The following is a 25,621-nucleotide window of genomic DNA, read 5'->3' as shown; positions in this document are numbered from 1 at the left end:
TTATTTTACTTTGACTTGCTTTCTAGCTTCTTGTAGAAAGCAGACATCTTCTTACATAACAGTATGTTGTTGGTTATTTCCTTTCTTGCTTCATATTTACAGTTTATTCTTTAGAAGATCTGAGCACCACAAAGAATGCATTGCAACCAGAATTTCTGTACAACTATTTATCAGATTAATACTATAAAAGTATATTTACTGAGACACATGAACTGACCAAAAAATTTTAAGTGGCTTGTTAAGCCAAATACTAAATACTATGTTATGTAAAATAGCTCTTATTTAAAACTCAAGGAAATTCTGTCCTGACAACAGTGGACAGTGTGGCTGAGTCATGGAGTCTAGCTACTCAAGCGGTCACTTTGTTCAGCTCCTCCCTCCACAAATATGGACTGAGCATCCGGAGTCAGTATGCTAGACACTCTGGGAGACTCTGCAGATAAAAAGCCTTTAATAAAGGTTGCTGAGCAGGAAGTCCTAAAGGAAGACAGCTCTGGCAGCAGCCTGGGTTGGATTGGAGTGAGGAGGAGCTGAGGTTGGGAAGAGTTTGGCCATCGTATTAGGTCGAGTCAGAGGGCTTGACTAGGGGCCCAGATCAGTGTCACGGGAAATGGAGAGATGAGGGACTAGATGCAGAATTCTAGGAGGTAGAATTGGCTGTGTGGCAGCTCTGTATATGTGGTGAACAGGACTGGAAAGAGTGAGATAAACTACAGGACCCATTTATGTAGAAATTACACATACTATATTTATGTGTTTTTATCTAAGTGTATGAAGTGGCCTTGAAAGGCAGTAGGGCCTTGTGAGGCACAGTAGTACATTTGGAAAATCAATCCAGTGACATCCGGGAAATAAACCCACTTGTTTAAATATGAGGAAGGGTGGGAACCATAAGCAGCCCAGGATAAGGCAGGTCTAGGACAGCCTGGGATGCCTCAAGTGAGTTGAGTTCCTGTGGGTCACTGTGTTTAGGCTACATACTGAATGGCCACCTAGTGGGGAGCTGTAGCAAAGCTGTAAGCATCAGATGGGTAGTTAGACCTGATAGTCTTAAAAATCCTTTCATCCCCCTAATTGAATTGGATTTGATAACCACAGGAAAATGATACATCTGCTTTTGAGGTTATATTTTTCTAGAGTTTTTAAAGCCCTCTATAGACACATCCATCCATCTAGGAGAGATTATGTCATTTATGTGAGGGCACAGGCTCGACTGGTACATCTTAATGGATGGAGAGCAAAATAGTATTGAAGACTAATGGGGAACTTCCTTTGGTGGTCCAGTGGTTAAGACTTTACACTTCCAATGCAGGGGACCCAGGTTCAGTCCCTCATCAGGGAACTAGATCCCACACACTGCAACTAAGACCCATGCAGCCAAATAAATAAAAATAATATTATTTATTTATTTTTAATTGGAGGATAATTGCTTTGCAATGTTGTGTTGGTTTCTGCCATGCATTGACATGAATCAGCCATAGGTATACACATGTCTCTTCCCTCTTGAACCTCTCTCCCATCTCCCACCTGATCCTACCCCCTCTTGATTGTCACAGAGCAAGGGTTTGAGCTCCCTGCATTATACAGCAAATTCCCACTGGCTGTCTATTTTACATATGGTAATGTATATGTTACCAAATACAGGCTCTTGGTTCATCCACCTCACTGGAACTGACTCAAATCTATTCATTTTTATGGCTGGGTAATATTCCATTGTATATATGCACCACAACTTCTTTATCCATTCATTTGATGATGGACATCTAGGTTGCTTTCATGGCCTGGCTATTGTAAATAGTACTACAGTGAACACTGGGGTACATGTGTCTTTAAGAATGGTTTTCTCAGGGTATATGCCCAGTACTGGGATTGCTGGGTCATATGATAGTTTTATTTCTAGTTTCTTTAAAGAACTCTCCATACTGTTCTCCATAGTGACTCTTATCAATTTACATTCCCACCAGCAGTGCAAGAGGATTCCCTTTTCTCCACATCCTCTCCAGCATTTATTGTTTGTAGATGTTTTGATGATGGCCATTCTGACCGGTGTGAGGTCATGGTCATCATTGTAGTTTTGATTTGCATTGCTCTAATAGTGAGCAGTGTTGAGCACCTTTTCATGTGTTTATCAGCCATCTGTACATCTTCTTTGAGGAGATGTCTTTTTAGGTCTTCTGCCCAGTTTTTGATTGAGTTGTTTGTTTTAATAATAATTTTAAAAATGTGACTAAATTTATTATATTCTGAGTATCAAAAGAATAATTACTGCAAGTAATTGTAAAACACTGAAGAAAAGTCTCTGTGTCTATAGTGATGCTCAGAAAAGGGGGGAAGAGAAAAAAATGCACGTGCCATCATTAAATATGGCTCTTTTATCAATTTTTTTTACTCTGAAAATCAATACTTAGAAGAAAAAAACTAAGCAATTACCCTTTCTTCTTAAAATGAGCTATAATTCTTCCCTAGTTAATGAAGGAAAGTTCTTTACAGAAAACTGCCAGCTTATAACTGCAGAAGGAAGGCTAGAATGGGTAATCATCAGTGAAATGATTAAATCTAGCAAAGAACATCATTGGATGCTAAAATCATTAGATGAAAGATTTTTTGGAGAACAGAGTATTTGCATCCTCATGGTGCCATAATAGTACCCCCTCCTACCTCTAAATTATTGGCTAAAAGCAAAGGGAAAATTGAATCTTTACAAAGGAGTGCTGTGGCAGTCACCACCTTAACCAGGTAATCCAGCTCAGCATCACTTATGGTGAAATGGCTTGACATGATGTGGCTTCATAATGTCATCAGTTCAGAGCACACAGCATCACCTCCAAGGTATTTTTACCCAGAATGTTTACTTCGATTAAGCCTTTAGATATGACTTCTGATTTTTAGGAAGTACAAGAGCAGAAAAGCGAAAGAAAGCGAAGTCGCTCAGTCGTGTCCAACTCTGCGACCCCATGGACTGTAGCCTACCAGGCTCCTCAGTCCATGGAATTTTCCAGGTAAGAGTACTGGAGTGGGTTGCCATTTCCTTCTCCACGGGATCTTCCTGACCCAGGGATCGAACCCGCGTCTCCCACATTGCAGGCAGACGCTTTACCGTCTGAGCCACAAGAGCAGAAGCACAAGTTAAATGATACTATCATTTAAACAATGGAAGGAAATACTCGACCAACCAAAATATGGGACAATCAAAATATAGAGATATAGACAGCTGGTCTACATCTCTTCAAAAAGTCAATGTCATAAAAAAGAAAAAGTGAAGGGACTGTTCTAGATGAAAGAGACAGTAATTGACTGAAATGGGTGAGTCTTGATTGAACTCTGGTTTGGCAAAAATAGTTATAAAAGATGTTTGGAGGATATTCAGAATATTTTTGAAGATAGATTAGATATTAGATGATTATAGGAAATTGTTGATTTCTTGGATTGAGAAGAGTATTATAGTATATAGGAGCATGTCCTTATTTTTAGAAGCTATATGCAGGAATATTTGGGGGAGAAATGTCATGTGTAGGAAATTCATACACACAGAAAAGTTTATATATAGCAGGGTATTAATATTTAATCTAGATGACAGCCATCTGGTTGATTATTGTATTATTTTTTCAACTTTTCTATGTGAGAATTTTATAATGCAAAGGAGAGACATTAGAATACAGGCTCTGAAGTTGGCTTGGCTTGGCTTCTGATAAGCTCTGTGACCCTGGGAAGTGACTACTTAACTTCTGTATGTCTCAGTTTCCTCATCTGTAAAATGCAGATAATACAGTAGTAGCTACTGCAAAGGGTTAATACATGTCTAGTATGTAGAACAGAGTATGACATGAGTTCAATAGATATTAGTTATGGTTATTAGTATTTAAATGTTCTTAAAAAGGACATGGTCACCAGTGTGGAGATATGTGAGGTGATAGGGAGAAGAGAGGGCTTCCCTGGTAGCTCAGGAATCTGCCTGCAATGCAGGAGACCCCAGTTTGATTCCTGGGTTGGGAAGATCCCCTGGAGAAAGGATAGGCCACCCACTGCAGTATTCTTGGGCTTCCCTGGTGGCTCAGACAGTAAGAATCCACCTGCAATGAGGGAGACCTGGGTTCGATCCCTGGGTTGGGAGGATCCCCTGGAGGAGTGGGCAACCCACTCCAGTATTCTTGCCTAGAGAATCCCCACGGGCAGAGGAGCATGGCAGGCTACAGTCTATGGGGTCACAAAGAGTCAGACATGATTGAGTGACTAAGCACAGCACAGGGAGAAGAGAAAATAATTCATTTTTTAGAGTCAAAAGAACTATAAGCATTAGTTTGAAATTACACCTTTGACACTGCAGATCTGCCTCCATCCTGCTGGTCGTATTTCTAGAGGGTACAAGAGGCAGGTGGTGGACATGCTCATGTCTGATCAGTGCCAGAGGCAAAGCTGTTTTTCCCTTTCCTACATGAGATGCAGAGAGGCTTCATGATCAAAGGCAGGGGATGCTGCAGCTGGCTCCCTGGTGAGTCACTTCTGAGAATGGTAGTTTGAGCCCATCTGGTCCCTTCCCCCAACTTTACTCTTCTCTGACCTTGGCTTAGGGCCTAGTTTCCAAATTAGAGAAAAGCTTAAAATGTTATGCTCTGATCGCATGCAGAAGAAAACAGCCCTAGAGCGCCCAGGACCAAGAGGCTGCAGCGAAGGATGGGCCAAGTGCACAGGACCTCAAGGCTGAAGCTGTGAAGCCGACAGAGGGAGGTTCCTGGTGCAGTCAGGAAAGTTTCTATTCCCTTCCTTCTTTTTGCTTGGGATTCCTTAGAGCGTTTGAGGTCCTTATTTTCTTTGAAAGGGTATAACAGAAACCAGGGTGAAATAACCTTCTGAGTGTTCTTATGGTTTTTGCTTTAATCTGATCTGACCCCTGGAGGCAGAAATGGCAACCCCACTCCAGTATTCTTGCTTGAAAAATCCCATGGACAGAGGATCCTGGCGGGCTACAGTTCATGGAGATGCAAAGAGTTGGACATGACAGAGCCACTGAGCATGCATGCATGCAATCTGACCTCTCTTGTCTTTGAACTGAAAAATTAACCCTGTGATTTCTATATTTCTGGAGCTTGGAGCAGATCACGTGGCACTGGCTTGTACTAAAGAAGCCAAATCCAACCAGGTCTTTCTTGATAACAGGGCACTTCCCCAGGATTTCTGCAGGGCCTTGTTTAGAATTTTCGCCTCTTACTCCTCCTTTCCCAGCCAGTTTCTGTTCATTCTCCTGCTTCCAGGAGAGTGACCAAGGTAGAGGTGGCAGTGTTCTTAGCTTCCTTTCTTTTTGGAACAGGTGAAAATGAGGGTAAGGGGTTGATCATGCATTTGCAATAAACTTTTTACCAGTTTTATTGCCTCTAATATACCTAATCATGTAAAATATATCTTCTGGGTCTCAGCCTGAGATTTCAATAGCTTAGATATAAAGACTTTTGTTAGATTTCAGTTCTCTTTGAGAGTTTTGTTTTTTCTGATTACTGATTTTTTCCTTTTTTCACCATGTCCTAGAAAGAAAATAGTTTCTGTATAGAAAAATGCCTTTCTCCCTGTACTTTAGAGAGTTAATGGGGAGGGCAATAATTATACATTTCTCCCCTTCCTTATTATAGTTTGGCTTTTCCTGAAGCAATCTGAGAATTCTCTTAGTTCTCTAAATATTTTTACGTGTTAGCAATGGTGTGACTTCTAGGATATAATGACACACTGGTTTAATTTTTCAGGTTAAAGGTACACATAGCCCATGGACCACATCTGTCCCACAGATGTGTTTTATGTAACCTTAGTGTTTAATTCTATTATTCGTTGTCATTATTTTTAAAATTCATGTTAAAATGTATATTTCTGGCTTCTTTTGAAAAATTGGAAGATCTGGCTTTTAGTTTAGCGCCTTAGTTTTCCACAGTCCATATGCTTCATCTCTATTACACTTCAGTCATTTGTTACATGCCTGGCTTCTCTAGGTATTTGAGTATGTGTGTTTATATTCACTGAAAGATCTAGAAACAATGACCAACCCAGTATCAGTGATTATCCTTGACGCTCAGATTGCAATCTTACTATTTTTAGCCCCTGAAAGAAACTAGGGTTTCTTAGAGTAATGGCTGACTTTAGGTTGAGGGCAGGAAGTGTGCAGGATAATCCTGGAACACTGCGTTATCAGAAAACAAGGGAACTGCCAAAGACTCTTGTGGAATCTAAAAAAATAGTACAAATAAATGTATATGCAAAACAGAAACAGACCCACAGATAATAGAAGACAAACTTGAGGTTACTAAAGGGGTAGAGGGAAGTGGGGAGGGACAAATTAAGGGCATGAGATTAACAGATGTGAACTACTACATTTAAAATAGATAAGCAATAAAGATATACTGTATAGCACAGGGACTTATACTTAATATCTTGTAATAACCTATAGTGGAATGTAATCTGCAGGAATACTGAATCACTATGATGTACACCTAAAACCAGCACAATATTGTAAATAACTGTACTTAAATTTAAAAATCTGATACAAATGTTTTTTTAATGAGCAAGGTTAAAGTATAAAAGCATGCATATTTAGATGGAAAGCTGTTAAGAAATACAAGGAAGTGAGTACTATAAAAACCAGGAAAAATTGTTACTTTGAGGGAAGAGGGGATTCTGGTTGGGACAGGGCACAGAGAGAAACTTAGGGAGTGACATGAAGTCTCTGTCTCTCTCGACCTCATGAACGTTTGCTTGATAATCATTCACTAAGTTTTATATTGGTTTTATGTATTTTGTATTTTACTTTTACAGTGAAAAGTTTTAAAAAGTTGATGAGAATGTTTAGGTCATCACCCTTTCAACCCTTCCTACTTACGTACTTTTCACTTTAAGGTAGCATTTGCTACTGATCAAGATAGGTGAGTAAAAGGAATGCTCATTTGTTCACTGAGAAATTTGTAGTGTGGACCTCTAGATTAAGTTTGGCTGGAGTATTTATAAATAACAAGCTATCAAAGGATTGCCTGAGTTTCTTTTTTCAAAAATTTTAGGTATGCCTTGCTTTAATGTAACAGAAGTAGTTCTAAAAGATGACTTAATCTTTAAGCAAGGCAAGTTTTTATAAATAGACTCAGTAAATATTCCACATTATATTTTCAGAGCTCTGTTCACTAAAGCAAACCCGATTCTAAGACCAAGTCTTAAAAATTATACCTAAAATTTAATACACATAATCACAGATTTGCCAGGGGCAAGGAGGGGATCATTTCCTACTCCTAACAACAATAGCACTTTAGGTCCAATAAAGCACTGAGAATATGGTAGCAAGCAAAAACTGGGAGGCTCTCATGGGATTTGCCAAGTTAGAAAAGCCTCATATGTTGGGTATATGCTTCAGAGGTCTACAAAGAGACCACTTTGAACAGTCTACCTGATTCAGTTCTTCATGGCATTCTCACTTCCCAGCTTATTTCTTTTTAAATGTCATTTAGCAGGTAGGAAGGGTTTTTGTTTGTTTTGTTTTGTTTTTCTTCCATGGGTTGTGGTTTCTTCCCTCCCTCCCTTTCTTCCTTCTAGGCTAGATGGCAGTATTTTTCAGGCAGAAGAGAAGATCAAAATTATCAAAGGCAGGTAGAAGTCTAGAAGGGAACTCAGAACCTAGGCGGCTTACTCTTTAAATGTGTCTATGAATGCCTCTTCTTTGTTGAATTATTTTCCATCCCCAGAAATGTACTATTTTCTGAAAACTTTGTTCTTTTGGTGCAGCATTGTCAATAGAACCTTTTGTGATGATGGATATATTGTATATCTGTATACTGTCGACATAGTAGTCAGGAGCCTCATGTGGCAATTGAACACCTGCAGTGTGCTAGTGAGACTGAGAAACTGAATTTTTAATTTTAATTAATTTCCATTAATTTAAATAATCACATGTGACTAGGAGACAGCACAGTTTGAAGGTAAGAGTAACCCAGTGGTTAGGACTCTGAGTTCCCATTGCAGGGGACACAGGGATTTGATACCTGGCAGGGGTGGGGGACTAATATCCAAAATATCATGTGTGAAACGAGATGCCAGTCCAGGTTCGATGCACGATACTGGATGCATGGGGCTAGAGCACTGGGACGACCCAGAGGAATGGTATGGGGAGGGAGGAGGGAGGAGGGTTCAGGATGGGGAACACATGTATACCTGTGGTGGATTCATTTTGATATTTGGCAAAACTAATACAATTATGTAAAGTTTAAAAATAAAATAAAATAAAATAAAATAAAAAGAGGAGCGCTAAGTATGTGCAAGCTTAGAGAGCAGCCATAGGGTTGATCCGTTTCCTTTCCTCTCATGTTTAACACTAATGTTATCTCTGTTCTCTTGACTGACTTCCCACTCTCCTTAAAGTCATTACCATGGAGTTATATATGATGTCTTTATAACTTGTCTTAAAATACTTGTGCATAGGCCATCTGACATTATACATGTGCCAGTTAGTTTCAGCCTCAACTTTAGGGGCAGTGAGTTACTTTGAAGAAGCATCCATGCACTGTGGTACTCAACTAGCTTTGCATCAGAAAGGCCGTGCTCCACAAGTGGCTGCCATCCCTGCTTCCATAGCTTGAGCTGCACCTTCGCTGACTACGGCACAGTTAATGTCAGAGCAGATTGGATTTTTGTTGGTGAGATTAGTTGAATATCAGAAGTAGGCACTCATAGGTGAAATCGAAATATTCAAAAGAAGTGGAATGAACTAAAACATTTTAGATACTTCCTATATTTGCATGAGGAGGAAATAAGAATCTAGGAAAATCTGTAACTTCTTCCATTGGAGATGGTGCCTGAGGCTTAGTTCCTAACTGATCCTGTGTCTAGCTTTCTCTAGGTAACATTTCTGGTTACCTAATGCGACCCTAAGGGCAACAGAAGCTTATCTCTGGGATATTGTCACTTCTGCCTTGAGTGAACCTTCCTTGCAAGTGGTGATTGCAACAACTGATAGGGGAGAGAGCTGGGACTTAATCAGCCTTCTGCAGTGGTTTGTGTAAACTGTTGTGTGCTTGCTTGCTAATGGATATTTGTTTAATAAATGTTGCTAAGGGTGCCAGAATCTAGACTGAAACTTGCTTTCTTTGTGGTAAGATCCTAGAGGAGGAGCTAACCCTAACACATCTGAAACTTTTTTCAAGGCAACTGTCAAAAACCTATGAGTAATAACCAAAATGGCCACTGAATTGCATGCTTGAAGTAGTTAAACGTGTAGCACCATATGTTTAAAGTATACAGTACAGAGATTGAATCGCATACATCATGAAATGATTACCATAATACGTTTAGTAAACACCATCATCTCATACAGATACAAAAGAAAAAAATTTTTTTCCCTTGTGATGAGAACTTTTAGGATTTACTCCCTTAACAACTTTATTATACAACATCCAGCAGTGTTAATTATATTTATCGTGTTGTACATTACATCCCTAGGACTTATTTATCTTATAACCGGAAGTTTGTACCTTTTGACTATCTTCATCCAGTTCTCCCTTCCCTATTCCCCACTCTGGTGACCACAAATCTGATCTCTTTTGCTATGAGTTTGTTTTTTTGTTTGTTTTTGAAGTATAATTGACCTACAACACTATGTTAGTCCCTGGCCCACAGCATAGTGTTTCAATATTTCTATACATTACAAAATGATTATCATGGCCATTTGTTTGTTAGCTGTATACCCTGCTAACTTCACTGAATTATCTTATTGTTTGTTATTTTTATCATGAGTAGTTGTTGCATGTATCTAGATACTGATCTTAGTTATTTAAGCTGTTTGTGATACACTATCAATAGCTTTCGTTATCTTAACTAACCTTACATTTTTGTAATAAACCCAACCTAGTACTCTTGCCTGGAAAATCCCATGGACGGAGGAGCCTGGTAGGCTGCAGTCCATGGGGTCGCTAGAGTAGGACACGACTGAGCGACTTCACTTTCACTTTTCCCTTTCATGCATTGGAGGAGGAAATGGCAACCCACTCCAGTGTTCTTGCCTGGAGAATCCCAGGGACGGCGGGGCCTTGTGGGCTGCCGTCTATGGGGTCCCACAGAGTCAGACACGACTGAAGCGACTTAGCAGCAGCAGCAGCAGTCATAATACAACGTTATGGTAATCGTTTTCTTATATTGCTGAATTAGACAATATTGCACCTAGCATTTTTGCTTTTGTGTTGGTAGTTGATTTTAGTAGCAAGGTTATATTTGCTGTGAAAATGTTAATGTAAGATTAGAATCACCTGCTTCTTGAATGTTGGTAGAATTTTCCTGTAAAACTGGCTTGGCCTGCTCTTTTTTTTTAATGGGAAAAAATTTCATTGCTAATCCATTTTCTTAAATGGTTATGCTGCTGTTATTCTTTATGGCATCTTCACCAGGAGTAGATTCAGTCTCGAGAAACCACTTTCTTTGCTCATCCATGAGAAACAGCTCCTCATCTGATCAAGTTTTATCATGAGATTGCAGCAGTTCAGTCTCATCTTCAGGCTCCACTTCTAGTTGTCTTGCTATTTCTACCACCTCTGCAGTTGCTTTCTCTAAGTCCTCTAAGGCCTCTAAGTCCTCCATGAGGGTTGGAGTCAGCTTCTTCCAGACTCCTATCAATTTTAATATTTTGACCTCCCCTTGAATCTTGAATATTCTTACTGATCTAGAATCCTTTCCAGATGGTTTTCAATTCACTTTGCCCAGATCCAAAAGAGAAGTCACTATCTGTGGCAGTTATAGACTTACAAAATGTTTTTCTTTTTTTAAAAGTAATTTTAGTTACTTATTTTAATTTTTGGCTAAGCTGGGTCTTCATTGCTATGTGGATATTTCTCTAGTTGCAGCTAGCGGATCTCTCTCTAATTGTGGTACTCAGGCTTCTTACTGGGCGCTCAGGCTTCTTCTCTTCTCTTCACCTAGAGCCTGCAGAGCACAGGCTCTAGGTGTGCAGGGTGAGTAGTTGCAGCTCCTGGGCTCTAGAGTACAGGCTCAGTAGTTGTGGCACATGGGATTAGTTGCTTCATGGCATGTGGCATCTTTCCCGACCAGAGATTGAACCCATGTGTCTCCTGCATTGGCAGGCAGATTCTTTGCCACTGAGTCACCAGGGAAGCCCCCAAAATGTATTTCTTATATAATAAGATTTGAAAGTTGAAATGACTCCTTGATCCATGGGATGCAAAATGAATGTGTGGTGAAAGTGAAAGTCACTCAGTTGTGTCCAGCTCTTTGTGACCCCATGGACTATACAGTCCAAGAAATTCTCCAGGCCAGAATACTGGAGTGGGTAGCCATTCCCTTCTCCAGGGGATCTTCCCAACCCAGGTCTCCCACATTGCGGGCAGATTCTTTACTGGCTGAGCCACCAGGGAAACCCAAGGATACTGGAGTGAGTAGCCTATCCCTTCTCCAGTGGATCTTCCCAACCCAGGAATCGAACCGGGATCTCCTGCATTGCAGGCAGATTCTTTACCAACTACCAGGAAAGCCCCATGCATGTGTGTTAGCAGGTATGAAAAGAACATTAATCTCATTGTTCATCTCCATCAGAGCTCTTGGATGACCAGGTACATTGTCAATGAGCAGTAATATTTTGAAAGGAAACCCTTTTTTTTTTTTTCAGAGCAGTAGGTCTCAACATTTTAAGTAGGCTTAAAATATTCAGTAAACCATGTTGTAGAGATGTGCTGTCATCCAGTCTTTGTGTTTCCATTAGTAGAAAGAGTGTTTGCAAAGTCAATTTAGAATCATTTTTAAGGGCCCTAGGATTTGAGGAATGGTAGATGAACATTGGCTTCAACTTAGTCACCAGCTGCATTGGCCCCTAATAAGAGAGCTGGCCTGATCTTTGAAGCTTTGGAGCCAGGCATTGACTTCTCCTCTCTGAATGTCCTAGATGGCATCTTCCTGCAGTGTAAGTCTGTTTCGTCTACGTTGAAAATCTGTTGTTCAGTGTCGCCACCTTCGTTAATTCTCTTAGGTAGATCTTCTGGATGACTTGTTGGAACTTCTACATCAACACTTATGGCTTCACCTTGCACTTCTGTGTTACAGAGATGGACTTCTCTTCTTAAACTTCATGAACCAATCTCTGCTAGCTTCAAACTTTTCTTCTACAGGTTTGACTCCTCTCTAAGCCTTCATAGGATTAAAGAGAGTTGGGCCTTGCTCTGGATAACACTTTGGCTTAAGGCAATGTTGTGGCTGGTCTCCACATCAGCAGTAAGGCTGTTTTGCATTCTTATAATTCATGTATTCACTGGAGTAGTGCTTTTCATGCCTTTCAAGAACTGTACCTTTGGATACACAGCTTGGCTAACTGTTCGGTGCAGAAGGCCTAGCTTTCACCCTATCCCAGCTTTTGATGTACCTTCCTTAATTATTTGTCCCTTTTGATTGTGGCTCAGCTGGTAAAGAATCCGCCTGCAGTTCGAGAGACCTGGGTTCAATCACTGGGTTGGGAAGATCCCATGGAGAAGGGAAAGGCTACCCACTTCAGTATTCTGGCCTAGAGAATTCCATGGACTAAACAGTCCACGGATTGCAAAGAGTTGGACAAGACTGAGAGACTTTCACTTTAGATTTTAAGTAAGAAACCTGCAATGCTTCCTTTGACTTGAACACTTAAAGGCCATCGTAGGGTTATTAGTTGGCTTAATTTTGATATTATTATGTCTTAGGGGAATAGGGAGGCCTGAGAAGAGGGAGAGAAGCGGGAACAGTTGGTGAGCGGAGCAATCAGAATACACACAACGTTTATCAGTTAAGTTAGCCTCTTGTATGAGTGTGTAGTTCATTGTTCACCTCGACAATTACAATAGTAACATCAAAGACCCCTGATCACAGATCTCCATAACAAACATAATAATGATGAAAAAGTTTGAAATTTTGCAAGAATTGCCGAATGTGACACAGAGACACAAAGTGAGCAAATGCTTTTGGATAAATGGTGCCCATAGGGTTGCCACAGACCTTCAGTTTGTGATAAACAGTATCTGTGAAATCTATGAAGTGCAGTAAGCCAAAGCACAATAAAGAAAATGAAGTATGCCTGTGTCGTAACTTTGTTTTCTGTTTCCACAGATTCTACTCTTACCTTTATTATTTCCTTCCTTCTTTTGAAGTTTATTCTGTTCTTTTTATAAAATCTTAAAATGGATGTTTGTTTATTTTCAGCCTTGTATTCAATAAGTTTATATGGGGATTTCCCTGGTGGTCCAGTGGCTAGGACTTCATGCTTCCACTGCAGGGGGACACAGGTTCAATCCCTGGTCAGGGAACTGAGATCTTATAAGCCACGCTGTGCAACCACACACACACACACAAAGTTTATATGGTTGTGTTTCCCTCAGAGTACTGTTTTAGCTACATAAGATATTTTCATAACCATTAATTTCTAATATCAAAGCTTTCTATTATCATTCCTTCTTTGACTCCTGAGTTATTTACAAAAGTCTTTAAAATTTTCCTAATGTGTTTTTAGATTACCTTTTTATTAATGATTTTGACCAGTTACATTATGGTCAGAGAATGGGATCTGTATGCTATAGATTCTTTATTTAAAGTTTGTTGATATTGCTTTGGGGCCTGATTAAGCTATGTGGTCTTTTTTTTTAGCTGTGTCAGGTCTTAGTTGCGGCATGTGGGGCATTTGTTGTGCTGTGCAGGATCTTCCATTGCCGCACATGGACTCTCTAGTTGTGCCTCACAGGCCCAGTAGTTGCAGTACTTGGGCTTAGATGCTCTGTGGCGTGTGGAATCTTAGCTCTGTGACCAGGGATTGAACCCGCGTCCCCTGCATTGCAAGGTGGATTCTTAACCACTGGACCACCAGGGAAGTCCTTGTGGTCAGTTTTTACTAATCCCCCAAAATGTTTTATGGAGAAGGCAATGGCACCCCACTCCAGTACTCTTGCCTAGAAAATCTCATGGATGGAGGAACCTGGTAGGCTGCAGTCCATGGGGTCTCTAAGAGTCGGACACGACTGAGCGACTTCACTTTGACTTTTCACTTTCATGCATTGGAGGAGGAAATGGCAACCCACTCCACTGTTCTTGCCTGGAGAATCCCAGGGGCAGGGGAGCCTGGTGGGCTGCCGTCTATGGGGTCGCACAGAGTCAGACACAACTGAAGCGACTTAGCAGCAGCAACAGCAAAATATTTTAAATGAATGTGAATTCTCTAAGCATGTTGTTTTATATAAATGTATTTTTTTAATACCTCTTTGTTTATTTGGATTTTTAATGTCCATCAGCAATATTTTATAGTTTATATATTACATATTTTATAGTGTGCATACCTTGTACTTAATATTTGTTAATTTTATTTTTAAGTATTTTTTCTCTTTTACACTATAGTGAATGGAATTGTCTGCTTAATTTCAATTTTGAATTGCTCGTTAAAGTATATAGAAATGCAATTGATCTGGGTATACTAATCTGTTAGTATGGGATGTTACATTAATTGATTTTTTAGGTGTTAAATCAACTGTGGTGGACATAATCTTAATGTGGCCTCCATGATCTCTACATACTAATGTTAATCACAATCCCTTTGAGTATGAACAAAACCAGTGACTTGCTTCTGATAAATAGAATACTGTAAATATGACTCAATGTAAGGAATTATAAATTTGTTTTGTAAGATCTTAGGTGAACAAGTTCATGAAGTATGCTATTCATATTTCTATTTCATTATGATTTTTGTCTATTAGATCTACCAGTTATCCGCTGATGGTGGATTTGTGTATTTTTCCTCTGTAACTCTGTCCATGTTTGTTCTATATATTTTGAGATTGTGTTATTAGGTACATACAAGTTTAGAATGGTAATATCTTTCTGATGACACTTTTATCATGATAGAACATCTTTATCTCTACAATACTTTTTATGTTAAAGTCTATTTTATCTGGTAACAATAACCAAACTAATTTTCTTTTGGTTAGTGTTTACCTGGGCTCAGAAGCTAAAGAATCTGCCTGCAAGTTGGGAAACCTGGGTTCTATCCCAGTTTCAGGAAGATCCCCTGGAGAAGGGAATGGCTACCCACTCCAGTATTCTTGCCTGGAGAATTCCATGGACAGAGGAGCCTGGCAGACTACAGTCCATGGGGTTGCAAAGAGTCAGACACGACTGAGTGACTAACATTTTCACTTTACCTAACATATCTTTTCAGTCCTTAGATTTTTCACCTATTCTGTATCCTGTGTTTTTTTGCGGGAAGGATCTTAAAGTTGACTCATAACTGCTCTTTGTCTTTGAGATCCTTAAGTGTACCTTTCTGCCTTCTCTCCTAGCGGCAGTACATACCTGTGAAAGTGAAGAGCAAAGCCTTTTGGATCTTCTTTTGGGAGTACGCCATGATGTATATGGGAAGTCTAGTGGTAGTCGTTTGCCTCTCCTTCTTCCTTCTTAGTTCCTGGGATTTCATTCCTGCAGTCTATGGCTTCATGTAAGTAATGCCCCCATTAGAAAACTCTGGAAGCTGATTTAGTTTTCACAGCTCCATCTGGAATCAGAGGGAGAATAAGCAGAGGCCACATCTAGAGCAGTGGTCCTCACATTGGTGTGTACCATAATCACCGCAGGGCTTGAACACCCAGGATGCTGGGCCCCACCTCCATAGGTTCTGATTAAGTAAATCTAGGGTAAGTGAAAGGTTGTTGCTGAGCTGTGAAAGACGTCAGGATTCTTGGCCTCCAGAGGAGAGGAATTCAATCCGGGGCCAGTGATGAGGCTTGATCGCTCAGAGCTCTTGTGTAATAAAGTTTTGTTAAAGTATAAAAGAGATAGAGAAAGCTTCTGACATAGACGTCAGAAGGGGGCAGAAAGAGTGCCTCCCTGCTAGCCTTTAGCACTCTTGCCTGGAAAATCCCATGGACGGAGGAGCCTAGTGGGCTACAGTCCATGGGGTCGCTAAGAGTCGGACACGACTGAGTGACTTCACTTTCACTTTTATGCATTGGAGAAGGAAATGGCAACCCACTCCAGTGTTCTTGCCTGGAGAATCCCAGGGACGGGGGAGCCTTGTGGGCTGCCGTCTCTGGGGTCACACAGAGTCAGACACGACTGAAGCGACTTAGCAGCAGCAGCAGCATATACCTATCAGCAAGCTGTTAATTAGAGAAAGGAGATGTCTCAAAACTCAGAGTGGCACCAGGCCCCTCACCCACAACATCCATTTTGAGATAACATTGGCACCAGGTGAGTCATCCTGTGCCACAGAACGATTGACATGAATCTTGAAGAAAGGCAGGTTTCCAGGTAAATAGATTCATTAACATAGATTAGGAGAACAATTTTATGAGTAAAACATACTGGTTTGTCAAGTTGGTTCTGAGTCTTAGGCGGAACCAACTTGAAGACAGAGTCTAGGGTAAATACATAGTTCACTAACATAGCTTAAGAAAAATATTTCCATAAGAAATACACATTGGTTAGCTCAAGGTTTGAGAAAAGTTAAGTTCAGGAGGAACCAGGTGTCGTCATGGCAACACAGAATTTTAAGAGAAACTTCCTTTTAATTTTGTATAGAGAAGGGGAAAAAGCTGACACTTGTAGTTTGTTTCCTCCTGCCGGTTAAGACAGAAATAAAAACACGTCTGACACTTGCAGCCTGTTTCCTCTGCTTGGAGACCCCTGGCCTTCCTGCCTGTTACACTCTCATTAGGACCCCAGAATTTGCATATCTATATATATAAATTTTCAGGTGGTACGATGCTGCCAATCTGAGGAACACACTTCAAGAACCACTGGTTTAATCTAAGTCAATTAAAGAACACTCTCTGGGAACATCCAAAGCACTTATCAGCCTCGAACTAGAAGGTTTCGATTCAGTCCCAAACAGGAATGGATGTATTTATTCCTCTATTGGAAAAGGGTCTCCAACAGTTTTAAAATAAAGCCACCTTCCATATGTCAAGGGACTTCCGTGGTGGCTTAGATGGTAAAGAATCCACCTGCAAAGTAGGAGACCTAGGTTTGATCTCTGGATAGGGAAGATCCCCTGGAGAAGAAGAATACCACTCCAATATTCTTGCCTAGAGAATTCCATGGACAGAGGAGGGGTGGGCTGCAGTCCGTGGGGTCACAGAGAGTTGGACATGACTGAGTGACTTAGCACTTTCAATATGTCACACTTATAGAGAAAATCAAAATGGGTTTGCAAGATGAATTCTGCAGATATTTCCAAATATCCTCTCTGTGGTCTGCTGAGGAGGATACCTGCTCAGGCCTGAAGGAACTCACAGCCCAGAGGGTCATGGACACTTAACCCCACCAGGGTGGGAAGGAGGTCTGTGGCTGGCTTCCCTTTGGGATTCTGAGCTGCTTATTTATGTTCAATCCTGGCTGAGCCTAACAGTGACTTAATAACCTTCAGTTTCTCATGCTCTGCCTCCCAGAAGAGTTTGTAATGCCTGATGAAAAACTTTTCCTAGTTTTCTGCTGGTGTACAGATTGTGTTCATTACCTTATTTCACAGAAAAGGAAATATAGTTACAGCAAGAAGCAAAGACTTGCCAGGTGGAGGCCTTCTTCAGTGAAATCTGACCATGAATCATGGTCTTGTCTGAAAGCTGACCATGAACCATAGCCTCTGTCTTCCTTTCCATGCTTCCCTTGTGCTTTTAAAACTGAATTCTGAAAGAGATGGGAATACCACTCCACCTGAGCTGCCTCTTGAGAAATCTGTATGCAGGTTAGGAAGCAACAGGCAGAACTGGACATGGAACAACAGACTGGTTCCAAATAGGAAAAGGAGTACGTCAAGGCTGTATATTGTCACCCTGCTTATTTAACTTATATGCAGAGTACACCATGAGAAACGCTGGACTGGAAGAAACACAAGCTGGAATCAAGATTGCCGGGAGAAATATCAATAACCTCAGATATGCAGATGACACCACCCTTATGGCAGAAAGTGAAGAGGAACTAAAAAGCCTCTTGATGAAAGTGAAAGAGGAGAGTGAAAAAGTTGGCTTAAAGCTCAACATTAAGAAAACGAAGATCATGGCATCTGGTCCCATCACTTCATGGCAAATAGATGGGAAAACAGTGGAAACAGTGTCAGACTTTATTTTTGGGGGGCTCCAAAATTACTGCAGATGGTGACTGAGCCATGAAATTAAAAGACACTTACTCCTTGGAAGGAAAGTTATGACCGACCTAGATAGCATATTCAAAAGCAGAGACATTACTTTGCCAACAAAGGTTCGTCTAGTCAAGGCTGTGGTTTTTCCTGTGGTCATGTATGGATGTGAGAGTTGGACTGTGAAGAAGGCTGAGTGCCAAAGAACTGATGCTTTTGAAGTGTGGTGTTGGAGAAGACACTTGAGAGTCCCTTGGACTGCAAGGAGATCCAACCAGTCCATTCTGAAGGAGATCAGCCAGCACTGGGATTTCTTTGGAAGGAATGATACTAAAGCTGAAACTCCAGTACTTTGGCTACCTCATGCGAAGAGTTGACTCATTGGAAAAGACTCTGATGCTGGGAGGGATTGGGGGCAGGAGGAGAAGGGGACGACAGAGGATGAGATGGCTGGATGGCATCACTGACTCAATGGACGTGAGTCTGAGTGAACTCCGAGAGTTCGTGATGGACAGGGAGGGAGGCCTGGCGTGCTGCGATTCATGGGGTCGCAAAGAGTTGGATACGACTGAGCGACTGAACTGAATTGACATCCGTTTCAACCCCATATGTATGTTTTTAATGTTATGTAAGATTTTTAGAACAGCCAGAATTGTAACCCATCTTTATCTTATATCACCAGACAAAAAGTTTTCCAGCTAAACCCCATTTCTCCAGCAAGGTCTGGGATCATTGCTAGAACCTGGCAGTGGTTCCTTGGACCCCTGGAAGTCTCACTTCTGTGTGAGGAACTCAGTCTTCTGGCTCCTGCTGTATGCATCTGGAGAAAGAATGGGCAGTAACAGAATCTTTGAGCTTTTCCCCTAGACAAATCCTTAGAATGCTCAAAATAGGTTAGAGGAACATATTTCAAACCCATTCCTCTTTTGTGACAGTGCTAGGTATCTCCTGGTTTTGAGCATACGTATCTGGGGCAGGAAAAGAAGGGGCTGGTCTTTTGATTTCTAGCATGAATCCCTGCCTTGTTTCAGATCTCTGCTGCATGCCAGAGTTTGGCTCAGGTGATCCTTTTTATGGGTTATTTGTCTCTGGGTCTCTGCCCCTTGCTTTTGTTAATTACCTATATCCGGGGTGCCCAGAGAGCCCTTCACATCCTGATCTCTTTGGAGACAGAGTCTTCCTTGACTGCCTAGCAGTGACCAAAACCTTCAGGAGAAAAGCAGGTCAAAGCAGGTTGTTTCTAACTTGGTTCTGTTTTTTCTCTCCCTTTGTTTTCTTCATTCCAGACTTTCTGTTCCAGATCTCACCCCGAACATTGGCCTCTTCTGGTACTTTTTTGCAGAGATGTTTGAGCACTTCAGCCTCTTCTTTGTGTGTGTGTTTCAGATCAACGTCTTCTTCTACACCATCCCTTTAGCTATAAAGCTAAAGTAAGTAGTTGGACCTACTGAGTTTTTGTCCCCGGAGTCATTTGTAGCTTTATAGATGTCCTTCTCACTCGGGCATCTGCTATTGGGTTTGAGGCATTTATGCCCAGGGAACCTCACCCTGAGTTGCTTCAGTGACTGTGCCCTGCAGCAGAGTGACACACACGGTGCCAGCTGTAGGGGCAGTGCTTTGGAGCCCCATATGCCCCTGGCCTCACTTTGGGGTACTTGAACCCACATTGTCACTGAGCCCAGTTACTGTTTTATTTGTGTGTATATATCACAATTTATTTTATTCTGTATCTTTTTTCATTTTTAAAAAATATATTTTAATTGAAAGGTATTTGCTTTATGATATTGTGTTGGTTTCTGCCATACATCAACATTAATCAGCCATAGGTATACATATGTGCCCTCACTATTGAACCTCCCTGCCACCTCCCCAGTCACTGTTTTAGACAAGAGCAGGATTGGGGTGGGGACGATATCCTTGGAAAAAGAGGATCTTGCTGGGAGTCCTCTAGCTGTGTCCCAGGGGGCTCAGGAGGTGTTAGTTGGGGGGCTGGTCACCTGCAGCTCTGATCAACTTCCCTCCAATGGATTGCCTATGGCATACCCTTCTGCAGAGTAAGAGAGCTAACATGTGTTGTCCATCCCACCTTTTTGAGTTATATTCATGCCTAACCCTTCAAGCAACTCTTGGAGGTAGGCGTTATGTTACTGTCACTTCCGTTTGCTAGTCGAGGAAATTGCTGTTTAGAGAGGTGAAATTATTTTCCCAGAGTCACACAGCCAGTTAGCAATGGAGCTGGGGTTACCAGGTTTGTTCGGCCCCAGAATTTATGCTCAGACCTCTGCACCTTGCCAAGCTCCTGAGATCACACATAGTATTAAATAGCTCCTGGAAATAGTTCTGTTATCCTAGCTTCAGAGAGGGGCAAACAGGCACCAGTCAGCATAGATACAGCTGGGTGGTCCAGGGAGGTAGAGGGCTGGATTTAGATTTCAAGAGCTTGAGTTCTTTGCTCTGACCTTCCATTCATTCTCCATGGCAGTGAACCAAGGCACACGGTTCCCTGTCTGTAAAGCTCAGAGCTGATGTTCCCTTCTTATAACATGGCCTTGGCCTGGCATCCGACAGAAAAAGCCTTCTTTCTTGGCCTGGCAGGCTCCAGAATTCTGGCAGCCTTCCTCAGCCAGGCTCTCCAGCTGTCTGTGGTCCATATGTCCTACCCGCGTTCTGGTCAGGCCTGGGTCTGGGCTAAAAGAAGCAGGGAACCCAGCACACCTGTCCTCACGCGTGTAGCCTATTCTCCAGCACCTCCTATTGTCGGCGTGTGAAAGGCCACAGATAGCTCCTGGGGGCCACCGCCATCTTGTGACACCCCCCCCCAACCCCCACCAAGGGCCACAGAGCTGTGGGAACAGAAGGTGTGAAGATACCTGACCTCCCTCTCGGCTGCCCTCTTGTGTCTGGATCCAGTTCCACTCCAGCCCCTGCAGTGCCAGCTTTGTGAGAACAGGGCCACCGGTCACCGCTCCCCAGGGGCTCTTGCAGGAGGTTCTGGTGTCCGTATTTGTTTTTATATATTTATGTATTTATTACTTTTGCCTCTGCTGGGTCTCTGTTGCTGTACAGGCTTTTCTTTATTTGTGGCGAGTGGGGGCTACACTCCAGTTAGGATGCGCTAGCTTGTCATTGCGGTGGTCTCTTGCTGCGGAGCACAGGCTCTAGGCACACGGGCTTCAATAGTTGTGGCTGGGGGGCTCAGTAGTTGCGGCTCTCTGGCTTTAGAGTGTGGACTCAGTAGTTGTGTCGCACGGGCTTAGGTGCGCTGCAGCACGTGGAATCATCCTAGACAAGGGATTGAACCCCTGTCCCCTGTGTTGGCAGGTGGATCCTTTACCACTGAGCTACCAGGGAAGTCTCAATGTTGTGTGGGTTTTGTTTTGTTTTGTTTTTTAAAGAAACTCTTTATTTGGTATTGGAGTAGAGCCAACTAACAATTTTGCGATAGTTTCAGGTGAACAGCAAAGGGACTCAGCCATACATTCACCATGTCTTTTGGTACCACCTTGTCATTAGCCTTTTCCTGGAAATGGTGCAGCTGTTACCAGCTACCTAAAAAGCCCAAACCAATGACTTGGATGAGCCGTAGGAAAATGCTCACTGAGATAGCCACACCCTTCCTAGAGATTACAAGACTGCGTGAGTTTGCAGTCAGAAACTTTGACTCAGAAACTTTTTAGCTGAGTTTCTGAGTCATTTGCCTCATAGTAGTATTTGGGTGTGTACAAATTTGTCTCCACATCTCAGATTTACATCCATTGAGTGACCTGACCTTGGATCTACAAGGCAAGAATGCCGTTAACCTGAAGACACCCTCCTGAGCTGGGCGTTAACCTGAAGACACCCTTCTGGGTCCTGTGCAGAAGTGGGCCATGTGCGCGTTGCTCAGACCTGAGGAGGCTGCACATCTGGCTTCTTCCTGGCAGATTCTCTTCTGCACTCAGTCAGCTCTTGGAGGAGCACTGGAGGCTGAGTTCTGTCTCAGCCTTCCTGATCAGAGCTGGTCCTGCTGGGCACTCGGGAGAATAGCACCGGCGGTGCTTAGGCGCTCTGGAGACAAGCCACTCCATCACTTTCGAACTCTCTTATGTTCTCTGAACCTGATTTCCTCATCCACAAAGTGCAGTGACAGCATTGCCTCCTTCCAGGTGCGAGGTAGTGAGGATCGTGTGTGATGATGCAGGAAAAGATGCCTAGCACAGAACTGAGCACAAGTGAAGGTTCAGGAAATGGCAGCCAGTCTTACTGGTTTAAGGGGACTAGAGCTCTAGTTCCAGCCCCTCCCTCCCCAATTAAATTTCATTTTTATTTATTTGGCTGCATTAGGTCTTAGTTGCAGCATGCAAACTCTTAGTCATGGCTTGTGGGATCTAGTTTGGGAGCACAGAGCCTTAGCACTGGACCGCCAGAAAATTCCCCAGTTACAGCCTTTAAGAGCAAAAAGCTGCATGCAGCCATTTCTGGAAAGGAGCTCATCACAGCTAAAGATCTGTAGTCCCCACTGACCCTGTTGTCAGAGAAAACAAGCATCAGCCAGGAGGTACTTCCTGCCCTGGTCCAGTGTCAGGGGCCTCTGGCAAGGGTGCTGCCTAATTACTCTGACAACAGTCATTTAAACCCAGTAATAGAGGCCGCTGACTTCATTTGTTTTCCCCCTCTGGGCTCCTGGGGGAAGGCCCGGAGCTGCGGGGGGTGGGGGTTGATGGGAAGTGTCTCTGTGGGCTGTGTCTCTAGTGTGTGCTAGGTTCTTCTCACTACCTGTGGGTATCTTTGGGTCCCTGCAGTTTTTTGCCCTCCTGCTGGGCCTGGCCCTGTGTTTTGTGGGTGGTGGAGCCTGCCCTGCGTAAAGTCCCCCAGAGAGTGTATTTGGGTTTCAGGGCTGGGGTGAGGAGACTCTGGGGTGGGCCTGGTCCCTGACTGACCTCTGCCTCTCTCTCTCTCTGCCCCGCCTCGCCCCAGGGACCACCCTATCTTCTTCATGTTCATCCAGATCGCCATCATCGCCATCTTCAAGTCCTACCCGACGGTGGGGGATGTGGCCCTCTACATGGCCTTCTTCCCCGTGTGGAACCATCTCTACAGATGTGAGTACCCCCACCTCGCGCCCTCTGGCACAGGTTTGTGTCACCTCGCCCTGGATGAAAATAGCTGGTGGTTAGGAATGGACAGGCATTTTTTGGACACCTGCTGTGCCAGCAGTGACATGAAGCACAATATCTGCCCCTCGGTGCTACACACAAATGGTAATAATAAAAATAACCAGCATTTATTGAGCGCTGACTGTACCTGGTTGCTGTGGTTCTAAGAATGTTACGTGCATCAGCTCATTTTATCTTCACACCAGACTTTGAGGAAAAGTATCCCCGTTTGCAGATGAGAAAACTAGGGCACAGAAAGATAGCATCGCTTGTTCAAGGGTGCAAGACTGGTAAGTAGAAGGGCTGGCATTGGCATCCAAATGCAGGAGCCTCCAGCCAGCATTGCCCAGTAGGGCTTTCTGTGATGGTAGACATGCCCTGTATCTGCCCAGTCCGATAGAGTAACCACGAGTGTGACTGGAGAGCTGAATTTTTAATCTAATTTAAAGAAGCCACACATGGCTAGTGCTGTCATCTGGACAGTGTGGCTTTGAGCCATTTCCCCGTGCTGCACCGTAGACGTCCTGCCTGCTTCGAGACCCGTTCAAGCTCTTCCTCCGAAGTCGGCCTAGTGCCGACCAGTTGTTCTTTCTAGTATTTCCTGCTGTTGCCCTGAGTCAGGCTCTGTGTCCTCTGGGTTCTTTACACTGTTTGTGGGCTCCCTAAGAGTAGCCTCATGACTCACCCCTGTGTCCCCAGCACCCAGGATTACACCTGATGACACACAGAACAACATAACAAATGTTCAAATGTTTGTGGATGGGGTTTTTTTTTAATAGTTTTTATTGGAGTTTAGTTGATTTATAATATTGTGTTAGTTTCAGGTATATAGCAAAGTGGATCAATTATACATACACATACATCCACTCCTTTTTTAGATTCTTTTCCTATACAGGCTATTAGAGAGCTCCCGGTGCTGTACAGTAGGTCCTTATTAGTTATCTATTTTATATATGGTAGTGTTATGTATCGGAGAAGGCAATGGCACCCTACTCCAGTACTCTTGCCTGGAAAATCCCATGGACGGAGGAGCCTGGTAGGTTGCAGTCCATGGGGTCGCTAAGAGTCGGACACGACTGAGCGACTTCACTTTCACTTTTCACTTTCATGCACTGGAGAAGGAAATGGCAACCCACTCGTTTTCTTGCCTGGAGAGTCCCAGGGACGGGGGAGCCTGTTCGGCTGCCGTCTCTGGGGTCTCGCAGAGTCGGACATGACTGAAGCGACTTAGCAGTAGTAGTAGTGTTGTGTATATGTCAATCCCAATCTCTGTGTATGGGATTTTTGGACCTCCCTAATAAAGAGGCAGTGCCAGTGGCCCAACACCACCTGATTCTCTAAAACAGGAAGGGAGCTGCAGAACTTTCCTTGCACAGCAATAAACCTGGGGAGGACAGGCCTCAGAGGAAATGTCTTTATTGTTGTTTTGGGGCTGCTGAGTATCAAGCAGGAAGTGAAACTGACCAGCTGCTGGAAAGAAACCTGTCTATAGGAGTGGGCCTCTGAGCAAAGGTAAACAGGTGAGTGGGCAGGACAAGCAGGACTGCTCCTCCAGGTGGGGCAGTGACCAGTCAGGCAGATCAGAAGCAGGAAGTAGCATCTTCTGCTTGTGGCATCCTCATTGAACAGACAAGAATCACCCAGTTCACCCAGTAGAGGGGTCTCAGAGTCAGCCTGGGGCCCCTTGGCAAGTCCCAAAGGCACAGAACATGTGAACATACCCTAGTTTGTGATGGGATGAGTCTGGGGACGTTGGTCCTCTTTCCCCTAAGACGGAGTTGCTCTGGCAGGCTCTCCCACAGAGGGTGTCTCCCTCAGGTGAGATCTTTCATCCCATATTGCTAAACAGAGTCTGGAGCCAGACAGTCTTGAGTCTGAATTCTGGCTTTCCCATTACTAGCAAGTCGTTTAATAACTTTTCTGAGTCTCCCGTTTTTTCATCTGTCAGAATATCTTTCAGGGGTGTTTGAGGTCTGAGAAAGAATAAATGTAAATAGCCCCACTGTTGTTATTAGTAGTATTAATTACACAGGGAGGTCTCCTGCATAGTTTCATGATCAAAGCTTCAGGCTTGATAACCAGAGTTACTCAGAGTCATTGAAATAAACATATTTTTCAAAACTTGAACTATTTTATGCCCTCTGGGGTGATGATGCACAAAAAATAAGGATGGGGTTTCCGGAAACCTGGATGAGCTAATAGATGCTGTTGTTGGCTCACTGGGCGAGTTGAGCTTGTCTGAAGGGCCCGCAGACAGCGTTGGCTGCCAGGCGCAGCTCCTGCAGTAGAGAACGCTCAGACTTGGCGTGTCTGTTTTGGGCAAGACAACTATGAGTCATTCTGTTTGTCCAGGGCATCTTCAGCCTGGTCGTGTGGATGTGCGAGTGGAGAC

General features: G+C 43.0%; 1 protein-coding gene across 2 annotated transcripts in view; it reads left to right on the top strand.

The window, feature by feature from the left end:
• The window catches only part of PIGU (phosphatidylinositol glycan anchor biosynthesis class U), a 90,694-nt gene that overhangs the window by 45,075 nt on the left and 19,998 nt on the right, over window positions 1-25,621 (top strand). For both annotated transcript variants that reach the window (XM_070801533.1, XM_070801534.1), the window contains 3 exons: window positions 15,303-15,457; window positions 19,381-19,524; window positions 23,051-23,175. In XM_070801533.1, the coding sequence (XP_070657634.1) occupies window positions 15,303-15,457; window positions 19,381-19,524; window positions 23,051-23,175 (424 nt within the window). The remainder of the gene's footprint in view (window positions 1-15,302; window positions 15,458-19,380; window positions 19,525-23,050; window positions 23,176-25,621) is intronic.

Source organism: Bos indicus, chromosome 13 (genome assembly GCF_029378745.1).
Source record: "Bos indicus isolate NIAB-ARS_2022 breed Sahiwal x Tharparkar chromosome 13, NIAB-ARS_B.indTharparkar_mat_pri_1.0, whole genome shotgun sequence".
Lineage (NCBI taxonomy): Eukaryota > Metazoa > Chordata > Mammalia > Artiodactyla > Bovidae > Bos > Bos indicus.
This window is presented reverse-complemented; position numbering and strand designations above follow the sequence as displayed.